Genomic DNA, 14,583 nt, shown 5'->3' with positions numbered 1-14,583 from the left:
CATTAATACCATTTATAATTTTCTGTTGATCAGAGTGTTAGAAACTCCACCTAAGCTTCTGACAACAACTTTATTGTAGCCTTCCTGTTTGCAGAGGGAATGGTTAGAGAAGACAAGGGAAGGCTGGGTGCAAAGCAGGGCTACCTGTGTTTCAACTAGCAGTGGGATCATACAGTTCACAAAGTCACCCAACTAAGCAACTTGTGAGGATGTTTGAGAACTACAGTGGTTTTATGTGGACCATAATCAGCTTTCCTTCCCAGAGTGGGCAGAAGAGGTCACTAGCACAGTCAGTAATCTTTATTCTTCTAGACCTTCTTCTCTATTTGTTATAAGCAGAATTTCAAACAATGGCCTTTGACACATGATTTAGGCAAGAGGTGTTAATATGTTGTGTGAACATGTTAATGCTAGCTAATAGAGGGAAGGTTGGAAGGAATTAACTAATTGTCCTCAGTTAGCCATGTTGCCTAAGGATAACAGCATTGACAAATATTGTCCCCTTGTTCAGTTGCTGGAACTGTCACAAAGTGACAGAAGGAAAATGGGGCTTTCTTGATATTTTGTCCCTGTTTTGCTTTATTTCATACTTTAGCGGCATGTGCTGAGACGAACAAGAAACAGAAAATGGTAGGGAGTAAGCAAACACCCCCCAGTTCATTTCCAATTCATTTTAATTTTTTTCAGCTTTAAGAATTTTGGCAGGCTTAACACCTCAAGTGAGGAGCTGCTTCTGTCAAAGGGAATGGAGTGAGATAAGAGGGGGGATGCAGCCTGAATAACATAATCTGCAGGAAGAAATAATATAAAATGGGACTCAATTTTAGTAATGGAAGAGAGTAACATTTTTCATAAGAACCAATTATATTGTTCTTCACGAGAACAAATGATTATCTTTATTCTCCACTCAATAAAAATAACCCATTTAAGAGACAGCAGCGAGGATTCAAGTCTTCTCTCTCATTCTCACGGATTCAGTAAAAATATAAATTAGTGGGACATATCAACCGAAACCCTTTTCAGAATAGAATGATAAGAAACCAGCCTTCCCCCCACCTCTTGATCGGTCAAGAATAAAGATGATAAAATTCCTGTTAAGATCAGACAAACTACTGTACTGTACTGCAGTCCCTAATTAGACCAAATCCTACCAGAAGGCCTCTCTCCCTGGAATGAAAAGAGCTAGAAAGATAGTTGGTTTGTTGCTCATCCTCCCCCCCCCCCCGCCCCACAACTAAAATTGCATCCGGAGGAGTGCTATACATGAAGGAAGGGAAAAGCAGAGAGTTGCTGGTTGTCCTCACTATCCCTTGTATTCCCAGGGAGAGATGCTGCCTGCGGCCCTGGGGAAATATAACCCTGCACAGATGCTGCTAGTGTCATGCTTGAAGGTGCGATCAGTTCCATGCCAGCGAATAAAGAAACGGTGCCATCTGGATCACCCCTTGGGGGCCTTTCTTCTTGGGGGTCAGAGCCCGGCAGCCTGCCTTCTGCCCCCTGCTGGCTGAGATCAGGTGGCAGGATATCCAATTGGCCACAGGACAGGGATTCTGGCATCTGTCCTGCTGGTTGGAACATGTTGCTTGTGAGGAGCTGAGGGGCTTGGGAGAGCTGCAGTGACAGGTTAATGGGCTTCAGGAAGGAGTCTTCTGAGAAGGGCACCGTGTTTGTCAGCAGGTCATCGGCATGCTCCAAGGTTGTCTTGGCAGACGAACAGGAGGCAGCCACGAGCGATGGGTTTTTGGAAATGGAATAGCTTCGGCAGAGGGCTTCACACTGACGCAATATCTGTTTAAGCAGGATGGAAGAGAGAGATATTGACAAGAACAACAAGGCAGTAGGTCCATGATGGCCCACCTATGGCATGTGTGCCGGAAGTGGCACGCAGAGCCACCTCTCCGGGCACATGAGCCGTCATCTGTTGCTCTTCTAGGTTCTGGCACGCCAGCCAGCTGGTCTTCACATGTGCGGGAGCACCAGAACCCGGAAGAGCAGCTGCCCAGTGCGCATGCATGTGCAAGGAAGATGATCTTTCGGTTTCCAGTGCATATATGCACTCTGGCCAGCTGGTCTCTGCACACAAGAAACCAGGAGAACAGGTGGCTGGTTCGCATGCACGCACCAGAAACTGGAAGATCATCTTCCCAGTGCGCGCATGAGCACCTGACAGCTGCTTTTCTGGTTTCTGGCGCACGCATGCGCACACACACACAGACACATCTATTCAGTACTTTGTGCTGAAATGGTTCACCAACACTGCAGTAGCTAGTAAGAAGAGTTTCCACCAACACTTAAGAAGGCAATCACATTCAAGGAACTTATAGAGACACTTTCCGACACTAGATTCATTTCACTTGTTGCTGTTGTTCCATTGATAAGTCATACTTGATGTCGCAACCCCACGGCCCATAGCACGCCAGACTCCCCTGTCCTCCATTGTCTCCTGGAGTTTCCCCAAATTCATGTACATTGCATCAATAACACTATCTAATTATCTCACCCTCTACTATCTTCTTCTTTTGCATTCAATCTTTCCCAACATCAGGACCTTTTTCGATGAGTCCTCTCTTGTCATTAGGTGGCCAAAGTAGTTAAGCTTCAGTTTCAGTATCTGTCCTTCCACAGAAAAGACAGGGCTGATTTCCTTTAGGACAGCATGATCTACATTATTTTATTTTCAATTTGAGCATCTAGCTTGAAAAGTGCATGTATCAGTAGACTCCCATCCAGGGACCATGCAATCCATCCCTATTTAGTTGCAACAAAGCTAGAGTACTAGATGTTCTCATTTACTCATTGAAGGCAAGCACTGTCTATGATGCCCTTGTCTTGGGGGGGGGGTGCGTGAAACTCAGAGCATCATTTGTAGTGAATGCTGTTGTTTCTATTAAATTTTTAGGATGCTGCTTCTCCCAAGCAATGTCTCCCCGAGTATATTAAATAGAGAGAGGCATAGAAGATCTACAGGGTTTTTGTTTCCTTGTCTCAAGTCATTCTTGACTTCTGGTGGCTAGATGCTTGCTGTTTTTGGCAATGTTTTCCAAATGTTCTTGACTTCTTCCTAGAGCTAAGAGAGAATATCTGGCCCAAGGCCATCGTGCTGGCTTCTGCGCCTAAGGCAAGATTAGAAGTCAGATTTTTCTGCAGCTGGTCCAGTGTACCTGGACCAAACTGGCTTTTTATTCTATTCCTTTCCCACAAAAAACAAAGGTGTACACACACACACACACACACACACACAAAATCACACACTGTATGCCCGTGATGGCGAATCTATGGCACGCGTGCTGGAAGTGGCACGCAGAGCCATCTCTCTGGGCATTGGAGCTGTCACCCATTGCTGTTCTAGGTTCCAGCCAGCTGGTCTTCATACGCGCGGCAGCACTGGAAACCGGAAGAGCAGCCACCAGGTGCACATGTGTGCACCGGGCAGTTGCTCTTCCGGTTTCAGCACGTGCATGCGCACCAGCCGCCTGGTCTTCTGGTTTCTGGCACCCATGCATGTACAAAGACCAGCTGACTGGAGCACATGCTGGAAACCGGAAGATCATCTTCCCAGCGTGCGCATGCGCACCAGGCAACTGCTATCCCGGTTTCCAGCAAGTGCATGTACACTGGCACCTGGTCTTCCGATTTCTGGTGCGCACGCATGTATGAAGACCAGCTGTCCAGTGCACATGCGATGCGAGAAACCAGAAGATCATCTTGCCGGCGTATACATGTGCACCGGGTGGCTGCTCTTCCGGTTTCTGTCACGCGTGCTCCCATTTCAGCAATCAGTGCTGAAAAGTTTCACCAACACTGCTATATGTCAACCCACACAGACCTATTCAGAATGCAGAAATGCCATAGAATGCCAAAGTACAAGGGACATACAGCCCGATGTCCTAGGAAGTGGACATTTCAAAAACAGGATTTACCTTTGTTGCTTTGTTGGCTACACATCCTGGGCTCCCTTCACTCAGCTCCTGCAAGTGTTTCTGGGTAACGGCAAAGATATGATCCTGGGAGAGCAAGTCGGAGCACATAAGGGAAGAGATGGCACACATTGCCCTCTGTGGAAGGATTTTTTTTTAAAAGGCACATGGTTAGGGAGACAAATGGTATGTTCCATGTTCTATATGTACATAGCCACAATCACAGAAAGAAGGGCGGGGGAGGGGATTATCACTGCTGCCTTCTGAGATGTAATTATTTTTTGCTTCAGTCTAGCCTGAAAGCCTTAGCACTGTACCAGTCAAGTATTGGATTTTGAGATCAGCTCAATTGCTTAACTTTTCAGTAATCAGCTAAAGACACACAGATGCTGCCACCTGTTGTGATAGTATTAAAAGGCTTGCTATGAGGAACACAAGTCCGAGCCTTTCCTTAATGTGTTGCCCTAAAAATGAACATGCCCAGGCAGCTGTTGTTCCCCATTACACTAGTGTGAGTGTACTGATATAATGGATAAGAAAGAAATCCTATCCTTGCTGTTAGCCCTAAAGGAGACAGCTGCAAAAAAATGGAGTTCTATGGCTGCAGTTTCAGAAAATGATGCTTATCAGCCAAACCGAAGAGAGATTTAATGCAACCTGCTGAAGTAGATAGTTTTCCTAGGAGTTTCCTCACCATACAGATGCACTCACTGGGGTCCTTCAGAGTTCGGTTAAGCAAAGCCAAGACGACTTCACAGTTCAGCACTCCACACCTGTGGAGAGAGAGAGAGAAGGCATAGAGCCCAACCAGGGAGAGAAGAAAAGGAAAGAATGTTGTGGGGCAAGGAAGAAGGCCAGCCACTTTCTCCCAGGTCTCTGGAGATCCCCAAGCAACACAATTGCAAAAGCGGAATGTTTGTGACCGCTTTACGTAGCCAGCAGAGATCTTTCAGAAAGAGATGCGCTCTATTCGGTTTTAAGCCTCTCTCATCGTATGGAAATCAGGCAGGACAAAGCGAGGTGGAATATCATTACGAAGTGCCAAGATGGCAAGTTACTCATTTGTTGTACAGGTAGTCCTCGACTTATAAAAGTTCGCTCGGTGACCGTTCAAACGTAACGACAGCGCTGAAAAAAATGACTTATGACCGTTTTTCACATGACAGTTGCAGCATCCCCTTGGTCAAATGATTTACATTCAGATGCTTGACAACCGATTCACTTTTATGATGGTTGCAGCGTCCCGGGATCATGGGATCACCTTATGAGACCTTCTGACAAGCAAAGTCAATGGGGAAACAACATTCATTAATGACCATGTTAGTAATTTAACAACTGCAGTGATTCATTTAACATATATGGCAAGAAAAATTGTAAAATAGAGCGAAAATCCCTTAACAAATGTTTCACTTTTGCAACAGAAATTTTGGGCTCAATTGTGGTCGTAAATTGAGGACTATTTGTACTTCTAATAAACAGAGGACAAGGTCCATTGGGATTTTCTGCTTCAGCCTTAGCCCTGAAAACAAGGACTAAGTTGCAACTATTTACAATTTTAAAAACGTGATGCAAAGTTGTTGAAAGATAAGTATATGGGACATGGTGGCTCAGTGGCTAAGATGCTGAGCTTGTTGATCAGAAGGTTGGCAGTTCAGTGGTTCAAATCCCTAGTGCTGTGTAACGGAGTGATCTCCCGTTAATTGTCCCAGCTTCTACCAACCTAACAGTTCAAAAGCATGTAAAAATGCAAGTAGAAAAATAGGAACCTTCTTTGGTGGGAAGGTAAGCAGTGTTCCGTGCGCCTTCAACGCCTAATCATGCCGGCTACATGACCACGGAGACATCTTCGGACAGTGCTGGTTGTGAAACGGAGATGAGCACCGCCCCCTAGAGTCGGGAACGACTAGCACATATGTGCAAGGGGAACCTTTACCTTATGGATACCATACACTATCCAGTGATGCAGAAAAAGTGGGAATAAACAGGGATGAGCCCTATTCTGGGACATGGAGAGCCTGTGGGGTTCTTACTCTTTAATGAAGTGCTGGGTTTCCTCACGAGTCAGGAAGACTTTGGAGCCCCTGGTCAATCCATTGACAAGACTCATTTCTTGAAGACAATCATTCAGGTTTTCAGCTTCCATCCTAAAAAGAAATGGGAGAAATTAACGTTGAGACATCTTTTCCTTCCTCTGCCACACAAGAGATCCCGCCTTCCAACTGACCTTCACATTGTGAACATGTGTGTATTTATTAACTGTATAACATGCTTATCCTCTGGAAGCTCCCAAGAGGGGGAGAGGTTGTCACCACCAACCCTGTGAGTACTGGGCTGAGAGATAATGACTAGCTCAAAGTTCTCCAGCGAGCTCTGTAGTCAAGAGAGGACCTGTACAGAAGTAGGTGGCTAATTGTTTTACTACCGGTTCAGGCGTGCTCCCACGCGCGACGCTTCTGCGCATGTGCAGAAGTGTCCGGGTGGAGCCTCCTGCCACCACTACTACCGGTTCGCCCAATTTGGGCTGAACCGGCAGCTAGCCACCTCTGGACCTCTACCAGACTCTTCCACAGTCCAAACCAAAAATTCACTTCTCTCTCTTGGCTATCCTCCCCTTGGCTTAGGCCCAGCCATCAGCTCCCCCAGCTTCTTCTCTTACCTGTCAGCACCACTGCTTGGCTCCAAGGCGCTGGAGTGATTATCACTGCTTGCTTTGCTGCCGGATTCCCAAGTTCTGCTCGGGTCGCTATTCTCTTGCAAGGAATTCTGGGAGCTGAGCCCCGTGTCCAGGTCCTCCCACCCACCTCCTGCTTGTCCAGGCTGATGGTTCACTGAGAAAGAATTTGCAAAGGAAATGGGTGATAGGACCGAATGACTTCTTCAAAAGCCAAGGAAGGCATTCATTTATCACTACAGATGGTCCTCAACTTACAACAATTTGTTTAGTGACAGTTCAAAGTTACAAAGGCACTGAAAAATGTGACTTACGACAGTTTTTCGTAGTTACCACCTTTGCAGCATCCCTATGATCATGTGATCAAAATTCAGGTGCCTGGCAACTGGTCCATATTTATGACCGTGTCTGTGTCCCAAGGTCACGTGATCACCTTTTATGACCTTCTGACAAGCAAAGTCAATGGGGGAGCCAGATTCACTTAACAAACGGGTTACTAACTTATCAGCTGCAGTGATTCACTTAACAACTGTGGCAAGAAAGGTTATAAAATGAGGCAAAATTCAATTAACAAATGTCTCACTTAATAACAGAAAATTGCGGCTCAATTGTGGTCGTAAGTCGAGGACTACCTGTTTTGCTATGCCTCAAAATCTACGAGCAATCAGGCAACCTTAACTGGTGCCTCAAGGTTGGTTTGAGTTTAGGAAATATGTTCAACAACATTTCTTGTACTTCAGGAGCAAAAGACCACCAGCTGGCGACAGACTCAGGCAACGAGGAGGTTGGGGAGGAACTTGGGTCGATTCTGGAGTCTGGGGAAGGCTCTGATGGATGCTCTGTGTCGGATGCAGAGAGCCAGGGCTGTCCGACATTTCCCAACCACTGGAGAGGCAGTTGCCTTTGGAGGCTGATATGAGTGAGGAGGAAGAACAGCTGGAGTCTGTTCCAGATGCATGTATGTGCAGAGCTGTTAGGAGAGGTGAACAACGGAGGACAAAGAGTCGACTCTGGAAGCAAAGCACACATGAATGCTGAATGGCTCCTCCCTGGCTGGGGAATAAATAGAAGGAAAGGGGAGTGGTTGTCGTAGGAGACAACAGTTCGTATTTCTGAAGGTTTTGCTCATTGTGTTTCGTGCCACAGAGACTGCTTGCCAGAACTTAATTTGCAGCCTTTTGGCTGGGAGCTCAGGGCCTTGCAATTACCGCAAAGAACTGATAAGGTCTGTTACTGCAGTTAACTCTTTGAAGGACTCTTGCCTGGATGTTTTGGTGGGTGAATGCAATTAATTCACAAGAGGTAAATAAAGAGAAGGTTTTTCGTGACAAGGAGTCTGTTTCTTGCTTCTGCTAAGGCTGGGACAGAACACCACCAAATGATAATGAGGTGTTACTCAGAAAGCAGGCAGGGTCAGCCAGAAAACCCCCGGTGTCCAAGGCAACCTATTACTATAGTTATGGCATTAAAAAATTCAAAGCAGCTGAAATCACCCTCAACTCCCAAACAAAATACAAAGAAATTGGTTTAAAAGTACCACTAAACATTGGAAAATGTGTGGATGTTGACTTAGGGGTTTGCCAAGGAGCACTTAAGTAGCAAATGTATATAGATCATGAGATGCTCCCCTCTCTTTGCACTTACGGTAATTATCTACAGGTAGTCCTTGACTTACAACAGTTTGTTTAGTGACCATTTGAAATTACAATGGCACTGAATAAAAACCCTTATGACCATTTTTCACCCTTAGGACCGTTGCAGTAATCTCCATGGTCACATGGTCAAAATTCAGATGCTTGGCAACTGGTTCATATTTATTCAAGTGATCACCTTTTGTGATCTTTTGGTACTCAAAGTCAATGAGGAAGCCAGATTTATTTAACAACCGTGGCAAGAAATGTCGTACAATGGGGCAAAACTCACTTAACAAATGTCTCGCTTAGCAATGAAAATTTGGGACTCAATTATGGTCGTAAGCCAAGGACTACCTGTATACCTTTTCTTTTTCTCAAAAACAGCAACATACAACAAGGTTTAACATCTACTCAATTGAAGGTGTCTCCTACCTCGCATCTTCTTAGCTAGGGTTACTGGTGGTTTAGTGAGCATGGCGGGGCTTTTGCCAGGGGAAGGTGCCATCACTGGCTCATAGACATTGTCTGCCATCTCCCGCTGAGGGGGACATGTCAGTTCCTGACCAGGGAGCACCACATTGGCAACCACCTCAGCTGCCTTCTGGATGGTAGCCAGCAGGCTTTTGCCAGGGGATACTGAAAAAGCAATAAAAGGAAACCATTTATACAAATCCGATGTTTGTTGTGTTACATTTAGGGAAGTAACTATGGGGGAGAAAAATGCCAGACACAAAAAATAACTTCTAATGGGCATAAATTTATATCCATCTTTTGGAAAAGAGATGGGCTAAGCTATAACAAGCATCTTGACTAGAGATGAGAAGGCTGGAAAAAACCCCAGAAAAAATGGGGGGGGGGGAGGGAACAGGTTTTCCAAACAGCTTTGGAAAAAAATGGGGGGAAATGAAAAAAAAACCTGTTTCCCCCCAATTTTTCCATTCTCCCCCCACCCCAGGCATTCCCCTCTCTAGCCTTGACATTAGGTCCTATATAGCTATATCTCCATTGAAATATGCCAGTGATGGCTAACCTTTTTCCCATTGCGTGCCAAAAGTGGGGGAGCGCAGGGGAGTTGTGTGGGTGTGCCCACACCCATAATTCTATGGGAGTGTCCCCTACCCTTCCCCCTGTTTTTGACACGCAATGGATCCATTTTTCACCCTCCCCAGGTTCCAGAGGCTTTCTAGGACCCGGGAAGGCCAAAATGGCACCCCCCCGTCCCCTCCAGAGGCTTCAGGTAGCTTCCCTGAAACCTTTGGAGGGCAAAAAATGGCCAAAAATGGCTGAAATCAGCTGACCAGCATGTGAATGCGCACTGGAGCTGACAGGGCAATGTCTTGTGTGCCCTAACAAATGGCTCCGTATGCCATCTGTGGCACCTGTGCCATAGGTCGCCATCACGGGCATTTGCTAACTGCTGAAATTCCTATGCTTCATAACAAAACAAATTGATCCTCCCCAAGTACAAAATAGTCAGGTGAAACCATAGGATCTCTTCTCTGGCAATGTATTCAATTGATTTCTTCTGTACAGCTCAACTTGCTTTAGTGCTCAGATTGGCTATGAGCCCAAGCAAGTATGGCTGGATACTGCTAGGAATCCGGAGAGGAAAAGTCTGAATATGATAAATAGCAAAATTCTGGAGGCCAAGTGGAAGAAGCAGAAGACTAGGAGGCCGGAAGAAGGTTCTTGCCCAAAGAGCTGGGGGTATTGTAGAAATCACGTCCCTTCAGCTCTTGAGCCAAATGCTTACCAGAGCTGTTCTTTTCAAAACCAAAGCCTTCGAGTGAGCCAGGGGGCCTGGACCTATTTCCCATGCCTAGGAAGAGAAACACGAAAGGAACTTTACAAAAGAAGTCTGAATCCAGCATGGTGCTTCTGCAGGCAGCTCACATATGCTTTGATCCACTTTATCAGCATCAGGTGAAAATAACTTTATCAGCAATTATTTTTATCCTACTGTCATTTTTTTTTAAAAAAAATTAAAATCTCATTTCTTTTTTAAAAAAAACTTTTTATTTCGTTTGTACAAACTTCACATCTTGCAAAGATGTGAACTATTTTTATAAACAAGACAGTGGACATATCTAATATTCCTTCCTCCTTTTATTTCCCTCACAACAACCCTGCAAACTGGGTTGGGCCTAGAGAGAGAGGAACTGGCCCCAAAGTCATCCAGCTACCTTTCCTGCCTTAGGTAGGACTAGAACTCACAGTCTCCTGGTTTCTAGGCCAGCACCTTAACCACTACCACAAACTATCTCTCCATTCACATTCTATTCATTCAAATAAAGAAATGGTCAAAAACTGCCACTGAGATAAGAAAGCTCGGGTATTTTGAGAACTGCTTCTTCTCAGAAAATATACCACCAGATTGTAGGTATGCAAATGAATTGTTGTTAGCAGATTATTGGATCTGAAGACAAATTGCCTGAAACCACGAGGCCGAGTTCTTCCAATGTCAGGCTGAGGTTATAGTAGCAACTGACTTACTTCCTGGCTAAAGAGGGGCACAGAAACAGAATAAATTTTACTTCTCTCATCCTAACAACAAAGGCTGCATGGAAATGGAAGGAGCATATCCATTCTTACTCTCAACAGTTGTTCCTTCTACTCAGCTGAAGCTTTGCTGCAAGCAGCTTCACAGTGAAATTATTCCCACCTGGCCACAATAATTGGGCCTAGAGTTATAATTCTGCTATAGCTCTAATGCCAGGCTTAATTCCGGAATATTTGAAAAAGGCAAAATAGATGGTTCAACACCCCCAAACCAGAATTGCAGAGTATCATTCCCAAAGGTAGTATTCTCTTCCCTCTGTTATTGAGGGCCAGGAAGTCATGCTCACCTTAGCATGGAAGGAAAAGAGGAAAAATGAGGAAAAGGAAAATAAAATTACATATTTTTAACTAAAAAGGGTAATACAGGGGAACTACACAGGCACTAGGGTCTTATCTTGGCAGTATTGGTTTACCTGATGAAGGCAGCTCTTTAGATGGCTGAGTAACACATTGAGGCAACAGCACATCTGAAAATAAAGTGCCTGCCAGGTCCTACAAGGAGAGGCAAGCAAAGGGCAATGTGATGAACGGTCATACAGAAAGCCCTTCTACACAGTAGGCTTTGAGAGCATCAAAATTTCATGACTGGGTGTTGTCACTCACCTGTGCAGTCATCCGCACCTTCTGATGCAAGCTATTGCCATGGAGAGGATCAGGAGGCCCTGTGAATCCTACAAGGTAGAGGAGAGAGATGGTGAGGCAGCAAAAGAGCAGAATGCATGTGTGCTTTGCATAGGTTTCACTCCTTATAGACTGCTAAAAACAGAATCAGCCCAAGCAGCTGAGCCTGTTTTGCAGCAATGAAAAACATCCTATGCAACAAGTTCCATATCAACAATCCTAGTACAAAACATGTCCCCAACAGAGAAAGTAATAGCAATAGCACTTGGACTTATCTACCACTTCATAATGCTTTAGGTGGTTTACAATGTCAGCATATTGCCCCCAACAATCTGGGTCCTTATTTTACTGAAGAATGGAAGGTTGAGTCAATCGTGAGCCAATCAGGCTCAAACTCCTGATCGTGGGTAGAGTTAACCCGCAATACTGCATTCTATCCACTGCGCCACCATAGCTCCTAAGTTCCACAATCACAAAGAGTTATGTAATAAAGATCACTTGTGACTTTCATATTGATGCAGAATAATCAATGAGGTTTTATGCAGGCAAATATGCGCAGAAACTACAATATTGGCAATAGTTGCCAATTCATCTCCACCTCCCTCTTCCCTATGCCATAGAAAATAAAGTGAGCACAAGAGATATCTATAGTCAGAGTTGTCCACTAGGAGCAACACCTTCAACTTATTTGAAAAAATAAAGTAATTAAAATGTTTGTTTTATTGGAGCCGTCTTCTTGGCAGGGAAAGATACTTTAGAACTGATAGTACAATGACAGCTATGTTCTCCTCATGGACTACTGATGACAAAATCTGGAGAAGGGAAAATTGTTTTCTCCCATTTGCTTCTAGTGTAGTGTCAAGGGGTATTTTTCCATATATCCCTAACCCAGGAGATCAGTGGGACCTATTCCCTGATGGTTATATAACTAATAGTTTGCATCTGAGCTATTTTCTGACCCAAACTTACTAATTAGCCTTAGGCAAACCTATCTTCTCTTAGTATCAGCTGTAATGTATGACAATAACATTAAATCTGCTGCTGTTTTCATCAATTTGTGTAAAAGAGATCACATAGGTGCTGAATGAACATTATATAACTATTATTAGGAAGATAGTTATTCTTGTTGGAATCTCTGACCTACCTATGGCTTCCTGAATGAATGAAGAATTCCTCTTAAGCTGCAGAAGGAAAGGTGACGAGCCATGGGTACACATATAGAGCAGGATCTTAAGCACCTAAGAATGCAGAAGCTAAGTTGGGATTGTGAAAATATATTTAAAAGTATAAATCTTTGCTTTTGTTTCAAAGTTAAGGATGCCTACTCCAAAGACCAACTCTAGTTTTGGCCACATTCTTTCAAGTCACTTTTTTTTTACCTTTAGCTTGATATGGCATGAGTTGCTCTGAAGACGATTGAGGAGGTATTCAAGGAGACAGTGACTGCTTCCTGTTGATTCATGGGAGATCTCTGGAAGTTTATGTTAAAGAGTTAGCAAAGTAAAGGAATTGATAGACAAGCATCACTCAAACTTTTGTGCTGATCTGCTTTCAAGTCCTACATTTCTTGTATTGCTAGAATAAGATTTTTTTTAATACAATGGGTTTTCAGTATGTAGGTATGGAATTAAGGAGATGGGAGGATGCAACTGAAAAAATGTAGCAGCTGGCCTCCCAATCTGTTGCAAGATTCCAGAACTTTAGATGTATTAGACTTTGTTATAGCCACACATTTTTGCTATTAACGAAAGTGAGTACTGCATAACTAAAATTATTTCATGAATAGATCACATACAGATCATCCAACTGTTCTAAAGATCAAAGGATACTGGCAATCTCTTCAAGCAGATAACCTGGGCATGGAACTTCATCATCTGAGGTGCCTTTGATTAGTGTGGGTAGCTGAAGAAAAGAACACACATATATAAAAAAGTCACTTTCCCTTAATATGTAATTGTTAGTATCAACAATCAATGGCACTATGAGGCAACAGAAATTAAAAAGAGCATACATAGCAATGAAAACATACAGGTAGCCTAACAGTATCATTTCATGAATAAGGAAGCATTACTATTGGAGTTCATTCACCCTGATAGAAGAAAAAAGTATTTTATGTTTTACAATATTTACAAATATCTTTTACAAATTTTAGTTGGTATAGAAAAAAGAATGAAACCTGCATTTTCTCTAGCCAAAAAGGGCAAAAAAAAAAAAACATCTCCAAATGCAGACGGAAAAAAAATGATCTTCTTTGCTTCCAAATGCTTGAATGGTTATTTCATTTCAAGCAAACTTAACCTAAAACAATGTGACTCCCCTGCACACTGGTTGACATCTCTTCAAGTTATCACTGGTTATTTTTGAGGCAGCTGGTAACACCTCTTTTTACAAGTAGGTGTCATCCTATGTTTGCGCTGCTAAGTGGAACTTTAATATCATCACTTGTGGTTTGTGCCTTGCTGGACTTACTATCTGGCTAGTATAATTTATCCAGCTTCAACAATCTTTGTAAAATGCTTATTTCAATTAAATTCCCTGGTAGCATCAGACCGCTGTAAGCCACTATTACTGTATCACTGACATACAGCGTAGCAACTGGAAAAGTAAAGTATTGATGCTGGGATGAAAACAATTGGTGTCTTCATTTTTTTATCCCAATTCACATATGCTACTGGTGTCATAGCCCTTTACAGACTGCATTACTTCAGTGTTAGTAAGTATATTGTATGTTTTAATGCTTTACAATTGATCAAGGCCTGATGTTATTGTAAACAAAGAAACAAGAGAATGATTCTGCAAGCCTTTTCAATGGCTCAGCATGCAACATGCAAGCTCCACGTCTACACCTTGCACGGATAAAATAGTCCATAACCCATCTTTATTTTCTTCTCTGCCCTTATGCTGCTAAAGTATCGAGCTATAAAAAGAACTGAAGCATTTAATACATTTCCAAGGGGGAAAAATCCATAACTCCATCTGGCATCTTGACCTCCACCCTACCGCAAAGATTTTAGGGTAAATTAATACGCTAAATCTCCACACGTCCCGTCCCTAAGCAAAGTATCGTATTATTATCCACGCTAACCCGAGTCAAGAAACTCAGCCGATCTCGCAAAGGGACAGCCGCCATGGTGACTTCCGGGTTCAGCCATACGCTTCAACACCCCGCCTCCTGGGGCGC

General features: G+C 43.7%; 1 protein-coding gene across 3 annotated transcripts; it reads right to left on the bottom strand.

Moving 5' to 3' along the window:
* Positions 1 to 561: 561 nt before the first annotated feature.
* On the bottom strand, positions 562 to 14,568 carry TEPSIN (TEPSIN adaptor related protein complex 4 accessory protein). Of its 3 annotated transcripts, XM_032211678.1 has the most exons (13): positions 14,488 to 14,568; positions 13,232 to 13,304; positions 12,782 to 12,873; positions 12,547 to 12,640; positions 11,385 to 11,452; positions 11,195 to 11,273; positions 9,976 to 10,041; positions 8,655 to 8,858; positions 6,574 to 6,745; positions 5,948 to 6,061; positions 4,612 to 4,690; positions 3,921 to 4,055; positions 562 to 1,788 (listed from the first exon to the last, which is right to left on the bottom strand). In XM_032211678.1, the coding sequence occupies exons 1-13, from the start codon at positions 14,530 to 14,532 to the stop codon at positions 1,258 to 1,260; spliced, it is 1,752 nt and encodes a 583-aa protein (XP_032067569.1). In that variant the 5' UTR covers positions 14,533 to 14,568; the 3' UTR covers positions 562 to 1,257. The 3 variants fall into 3 exon arrangements, with proteins under 3 accessions (XP_032067569.1, XP_032067570.1, XP_032067571.1); XM_032211679.1 differs by lacking the exon at positions 8,655 to 8,858; XM_032211680.1 differs by lacking the exons at positions 12,547 to 12,640; positions 14,488 to 14,568.
* Between the last annotated feature and the right edge of the window lie 15 nt (positions 14,569 to 14,583).

The sequence above is a fragment of the Thamnophis elegans genome, chromosome 2 (genome assembly GCF_009769535.1).
Source record: "Thamnophis elegans isolate rThaEle1 chromosome 2, rThaEle1.pri, whole genome shotgun sequence".
In the NCBI taxonomy this organism is placed as follows: Eukaryota; Metazoa; Chordata; class Lepidosauria; order Squamata; family Colubridae; genus Thamnophis; species Thamnophis elegans.
The sequence above is the reverse complement of the archived record's forward strand: the minus strand, read 5'-3'. Positions and strand labels throughout refer to the sequence as shown.

What these genes read in the sequence shown, in the direction of transcription:
- TEPSIN (XM_032211678.1), bottom strand. Translation starts at nt 14,532, where the DNA reads ATGGCGGCTGTCCCTTTGCGAGATCGGCTGAGTTTCTTGACTCGG. An exon ending in TTTTGAAAAGAACAGCTCTG is followed by an intron (nt 8,859 to 9,975) that starts GTAAGCATTTGG and finishes TTGCTTTTTCAG; the next exon opens with TATCCCCTGGCAAAAGCCTG. An exon ending in CCAGTGAGTGCATCTGTATG is followed by an intron (nt 4,056 to 4,611) that starts GTGAGGAAACTC and finishes ATCCTTCCACAG; the next exon opens with AGGGCAATGTGTGCCATCTC.